Source organism: Chiloscyllium plagiosum, unplaced genomic scaffold (genome assembly GCF_037043375.1).
Source record: "Chiloscyllium plagiosum isolate Xiang-an unplaced genomic scaffold, Cpla_swu_hap1 HiC_scaffold_15, whole genome shotgun sequence".
NCBI lineage: Eukaryota > Metazoa > Chordata > Chondrichthyes > Orectolobiformes > Hemiscylliidae > Chiloscyllium > Chiloscyllium plagiosum.
Window position 1 is genome coordinate 18,898,601 of NW_028270153.1, and position 6,258 is coordinate 18,904,858.

General features: G+C 47.0%; 1 protein-coding gene across 1 annotated transcript; it reads left to right on the plus strand.

The window, feature by feature from the left end:
- The first annotated feature begins 261 nt into the window (after positions 1-261).
- Positions 262-5,993, plus strand: LOC148147620 (uncharacterized). The gene is made up of 2 exons (XM_087994597.1): positions 262-1,147; positions 3,878-5,993. The coding sequence occupies exons 1-2, from the start codon at positions 374-376 to the stop codon at positions 5,462-5,464; spliced, it is 2,361 nt and encodes a 786-aa protein (XP_087850723.1). The 5' UTR covers positions 262-373; the 3' UTR covers positions 5,465-5,993.
- Positions 5,994-6,258: the final 265 nt, after the last annotated feature.

Consider the following 6,258-nt stretch of genomic DNA (forward strand, 5'->3'; position numbering starts at 1 on the left):
TGTTCGCATGAATGTTTAGCTCTCGAAAGAGTATATAAGCTGGGAAAGTCCCCAGTTCGGTAGAGTCTGCTCTGGGTTACGTTTAACCGCCGAGCGTGGGTTGTTGGCAACCGCTCTACGAGAACTGACGGCTCCCAGTTCCGGTAACACGTAGAGTGAGTATAAACCAGACCCATTGTAAGTACGAGACCTGGTTGAGGCGACGCTGCGGGGAATAAAATACTCATATTCTAGCAAACTCGTCTCTTAGTTCTTTTCTCCTGTTCTGTGTCAGACTACTTTCCTGCGAGCCTGATCCTTGAAAATTCTTTAAACATTTTTGGCGTAGTCGGCAGGATCAATCGCAATTGAGGAAAGATTTTGATACAGAACAATGTTTGGGAAAAAGGCTAAGAAACCAGAAGAACAAACTGTGGAGGTCCCGACCGTCCCGGGATGGCATGGACCGTGGCATGACGTGGCAGTTTGTTTGAGAAATGGTGGGGGGCGACCGGAAAACTGGGAAGCCGAGGGCGTAGGAACCCCAGTGTCGCTGCTGTCCACCCTTGAGAAGATCTCAGTCCTGCCGAAGAACCCCTTGCCTGGGGTACAGCGGAGGATGTGGGCATGTGCGGCGGCTTGTAGACAACAGTCAGACAAGCGCCAAAAAGCTGAAGCAGAATTAGCCCTCCTGAAACATGAGCAGGGACTCAGTTCGGGAGATGCCTCTATGTTGAGGCAGGAAATTATGAAGTTAAAGGCTGAATTGACAGCATTAACTGAACTAGCAGGACGAACTATTATGTATCTGTCTGCTAAGAAACGGAAAGAGAAAAGGAAGGTCCCTCGAACCCCGGACCCAGTACAAGTACGGGCGTTTGTAGCCCAGTTAAATAACGGGGATCGGTGGGATATCGATCATTGGGATGGAAATATTTGGGGAGATTCAGATGATCAGTATGAAGATGACCCACCCGTACTCCAGGCTAAACCAGTAGTTAGGAGAAAACAAGTCCAGAGACGCCTCCCGGTGCAGCGGGAAGTAATGTTAGATGGGGAAGGGAATCCCATACGGAATGAACAGGGGGAGGCAATTATGCATGAATTACCGCGGGCTCAGCCTCCTGCGGAATTTTCTGAGCTGACAGAAGACTTCACCACTGATGAGGTGATGATTTCACACTATATTGATGACATAATGATACAGGGGACAAGTCAGAAGCAGGTTCAGGAATTGCTGGACCAACTGGTTCAACATATGCGAGGATATGGGTGGGAGATCAACCCAGCCAAAATCCAGGGTCCCTCACAAACGGTAAAATTCTTAGGAATTGTGTGGAACAAGGGGGAAAGAGAAATCACTGCGAAAGCTAAAAATAAGATTCAGGTCTTTGCCGTCCCTCACACCCAGAAGGACGTGCAGCAATTTATTGGGTTATTCGGATTCTGGAGACAGCATATTCCCCATTTAGGACAAATTTTAAAACCTTTGTATCAAGTTACGAGGAAAAAGGCAGCATTTGAATGGACGGAGGCCCATCAAACTGCGTTTGAGATGGCCAAACAAGCCATACAGCAAGCTGTATCTTTGGGAAAGATACAGTCAGGACCTGTGGAATTGCAGGTCTCAGCCCAAGGGGATTATGCCAATTGGAGTTTATGGCAAAAACAAGGGAGAACTCGTAAGCCATTGGGATTTTGGTCCCGGAAATTGCCCCCGGCAGGGGAACGATACACCCCCTTTGAGAAACAATTGTTATCATGTTACTGGAGCTTGGTGGAAACTGAAGCTCTAACTATTGGACATGAAGTGATCATGAGAACAGCTATTCCTATCCTCCCGTGGGTACTCAGTGACCCCACTACCCACAGGATAGGAACCGCCCAAGAGAGCAGCATTATCAAATGGAAATGGTACGTGTCAGAAAGAGTGCGGACTGGACAAAAGGGAGTGTCAGTCCTGCATGAGCAAGTGGCGGAGGCCCCTGAGGAAGGGGAAAAGCGGTTTGAGGTGATTGAGTATAAAGAATCACCCGTCAAGATGGGCAAACGGTATGATGAACTGACCCTGGATGAACAAACCACGGCTTGGTTTGTAGATGGGTCAGCCCAATGGAAGGCAGGACAACGTAGATGGAAAGCTGCCGCTTTTAATCCGAAACAAGGTATAACCCTAGAAGAACTAGGCGAGGGGAAAAGTAGTCAGTGGGCAGAATTAAAAGCAGTACATATGGTGGTCATGCAAGCGGGGGTCATGGGAGTTTATTTGTTTTCTGACTCCTGGTCAGTGGTTAATGGCATGACCCAATGGATGCCAACTTGGCAGGCCAATCAGTGGATGATTCAGAATAGGGAGGTATGGGGTAAACAATTATGGGAAGATATATGGGAGAAGGCTCGACATCTAGATATATATATTACCCATGTAGACGCTCATACATCCCGAAATGATGCGGAAGCTTTACATAACCGATATGTAGACGGCATTGTCCGAGCCATGAGTGTACAAAGGGGCACCTCAGTGGACTTGGCTAGATGGGCACACCTTAAGGCCGGACACTGGGGAGTGCAAGGAACCTTGCAGTGGGCTCGAGATTGGGGAATAGATCTTATGGTAGATGATGTCAAGACTGCAGTAAATCAATGCGAGCAGTGTCAGCATCAACGGCAGGGAGTGCCCCAACATATGATGGGACATATACACCGAGGAGAGGGACCGGGACAGAGCTGGCAAATGGACTTTGTGGGTCCATTACCTTCCTCACAAGGATGTAACCATATATGTACAGCTGTGGACACTATGTCTGGGGTTTTGGTAGCCCATCCCTGTCGACATAACAACCAACAGGCTACCTTACGGTGTTTAGATTTGATCGAACAATTTTATGGATTGCCCATACAGGTCCAGAGTGACAATGGCTCCCATTTCACAGGAGGGATGGTGAAGCAGTGGTGTCATGATAACCATGTGGAGTGGATTTATCACGTGCCCGACCATCCGCAAGCTGCGGGACTTATTGAACGAATGAACGGGCTTCTAAAATCCTCCCTGCGAAAGGCAGGAGGATGTAATAATTTAACAGGTTGGAAGAAACAATTGATTCGGGTAGTAAAGCAAATTAATAACCGCCCATTGGGAAACGGGGTGACGCCCTTGAATCGGATGATACGGGTGTGTGATACCCCAAAGGCACAGCCTATTAAAATGTGGAAATTTGCTAAGGAAGCTAATATTCCCGTAAGGGCCACACCGGCTTCGGCTGGACTGGACTTACGAGCGTTAACTACACAGACTTTGGTCCAACAAAAACCTACGGTGATTAAGACCGGATTAGGATTGATTTGTCCCCCTGGAACCTATGGGCATATCCTCCCGCGATCGGGATTGTCACTAAAGGGGATTGATGTAATGGCAGGAGTAATTGACGCGGACTACCAAGGAGAATTGGGAGTAGTCCTGGTCAACATCACATCTGAACCTTATGTGATACAGAAGGGAGACAGAATAGCACAATTAGTTATTAAACCATGTAACCTTACAACGGTGGAAGAGACGGGAGCTTCCGTTAAGGTTACTGAGCGTGGGACGGGGGGATTTGGGTCTACTGACACTAAGGGTGCCAAGGTATGGGTACGCCAGACAACTGGTCCCCCCAAACCGGCAGAGATCATAGCCCAAGGAAAAGACAGTCTGGTCACCATTATGTATCCTGGGGAATCAGTCTGGAGGAGTGTGCCAGCTCAGTCGTTGGTACCCTTATCGAAACAAAATGTAGGTTGGAAAATTAGTAGTGAGGAACGACAGCAAGATGATTTTAAGTGCGCGGCAAATCAATGGTGTACAATTTTAGATCTCACGAGTGATTGTCAAATGTATACTTGTGTACGATGTTATAAGGGGAGAAATGTAACTTTGATAACCCCTAACTGTACATTGATGTTGAATGCAACGGTGAATATGTGTCATTGGAATATAACCGCTCGTGAATGTGAAAGCTCAAACGGGACACGATGGAACATCACGACTGGAGATGAGGACATCTGGATCAGCAATGGAACAGTTATTCAAAACCGGACTCGAATGTTATGGCTGATCTTGGTGCGCCCTAACGTCTCTGACGCGCACCGCACACAGTTGGCTCCCATTATGTCAACTTGTCAGCAGATGGCCCAGGCAGTACTGCACACTGATGTTCACTGGCAGGTGCGGCTGCCGGCTATCCCAGAATGCCAACATAAGAGGAGGCGGCGTGCATGGTATGACACACTACTGGGAGGTGCAGGAACTGTCATGGGTATCTCAAATGCTATTGACTCTGAGGTAACCCGTACTAAATTATCCAACACAGGACAGGCTACTTCACAAGGGCTACACACTATTGGAAGATGGATGCCATCCGTAATGATGACTCAAGGAGAAACAGCTAAAATATTGATACAATCCCTGCAATGGGAACTAGATGTCTGGGGTGCCACCCAGGAACTGTTTGAGAACATTACAGCTCAGTTAAATTGGACTGCCTGTCATATTCAAATGTTGCACGCACAAATACAGAAAGAACGATTTTTGCGTGTGGTAACATCCCCCAATGTACAAGCGTGGAGGGGAATATGGAATGTATCTGAGAAATTGTGGATGATAACCCATCCAGAAAGAACATGGTGTAACGCAACTATGTGTAGAGGATACTTTGTTACCATGAATGTAACCCACACTGTTACGGTCTGTCGATATTATGTATTACCAGTGATTACATCTTCTGGATATTATTTTCTGAAGACAAGGGGGCAGTGGTTTAGCCCAGATACCAATATTACCTATGATCTGTCCGCTTGTGAACAGACTGATCAGGGAAAAACTTGCCTACTGATGGACAGATATCGGGACCCTTGCTTGACTAAGGGAACGGCCCTGTGCGAATGGACTGTTGAAACTCCAAGGGACATGATGTGGCAGATTGGGCCACACACGCTCTGTGTGGCTACCAATAACCCACATCCTACGCTTCCCACAGTACCGTTCTCGGGATGCCTCTCAAATGTCTATCAGTGGCAATGGCAGAATCAGACCTATCTGTTAACCAATTATAGCAGTGCTCACCACTTTACCAAGGTGCAGTGGAAAGTGCTGATGAATCCTTGGAACATTTCCCTGGATCGGTTTAAGCAAGCATTGGACCGATCCGAGGAGCTTAAGCAGATATTACGAAAGCATCAAACCAATGTCACCAAGGTTACAGTGTCTACCTTTATACATGGACAGGAGGTAGTACACGCTGCCCACGTAGTGGAAGTAGAGTCAGCTCATCATTGGTGGGATATGTTGAGTGGTATGTCCTCCACTGCGGGGAAGTTCCTATTCCCACCCTTATCGATCCTGGTAGGAGTCCTGGTGAGCTTAACATGCTGTAATATCCTGACTTGCTTGTATATTTGGCGTGTACGTAGACACTTGTTGGAAAAAATATATATGGGCATGATGTAACACATGTATTGGGCCAATCAGTGGAATGTGGTGAAAGGGTTAAAATTATGTCCCAATACATGTGTGAATCTTATTATGAATATGTTACCGGAATGGAAGGTGTTGCTTAGTCTTGCCCTGTTGTTCGCATGAATATGTTACCGGAATGGAAGGTGTTGCTTAGTCTTGCCCTGTTGTTCGCATGAATATGTTACCGGAATGGAAGGTGTTGCTTAGTCTTGCCCTGTTGTTCGCATGAATATGTTACCGGAATGGAAGGTGTTGCTTAGTCTTGCCCTGTTGTTCGCATGAATGTTTAGATCTCGAAAGAGTATATAAGCTGGGAAAGTCCCCAGTTCGGTAGAGTCTGCTCCGGGTTACGTTTAACCGCCGAGCGTGGGTTGTTGGCAACCGCTCTACGAGAACTGACGGCTCCCAGTTCCGGTAACACGTAGAGTGAGTATAAACCAGACCCGTTGTAAGTACGAGACCTGGTTGAGGCGACGCTGCGGGGAATAAAATACTCATATTCTAGCAAACTCGTCTCTTAGTTCTTTTCTCCTGTTCTGTGTCAGATTACTTTCCTGCGAGCCTGATCCTTGAAAATTCTTTAAACATCTAGATGCAGTACACAATACTCCAGATGCAGTATGCAGTACTCCAGATGCAGTAGACAATACTTCAGATGCAGTACACAATACTCTAGATGCAGTACACAATACTCCAGATGCAGTACGCAGTACTCTAGATGCAGTACATAATACTCGAGATGCAGTACACAAAACTCCAGATACAGTGCACAATACTCCAGATGC

Coding starts and splice junctions, on each gene's coding strand:
- LOC148147620 (XM_087994597.1), top strand. CDS start 374: ATGTTTGGGAAAAAGGCTAAGAAACCAGAAGAACAAACTGTGGAGGTC. Junction 1,148..3,877: donor AAGACTTCACCACTGATGAG/GTGATGATTTCA, acceptor CGATGTTATAAG/GGGAGAAATGTAACTTTGAT.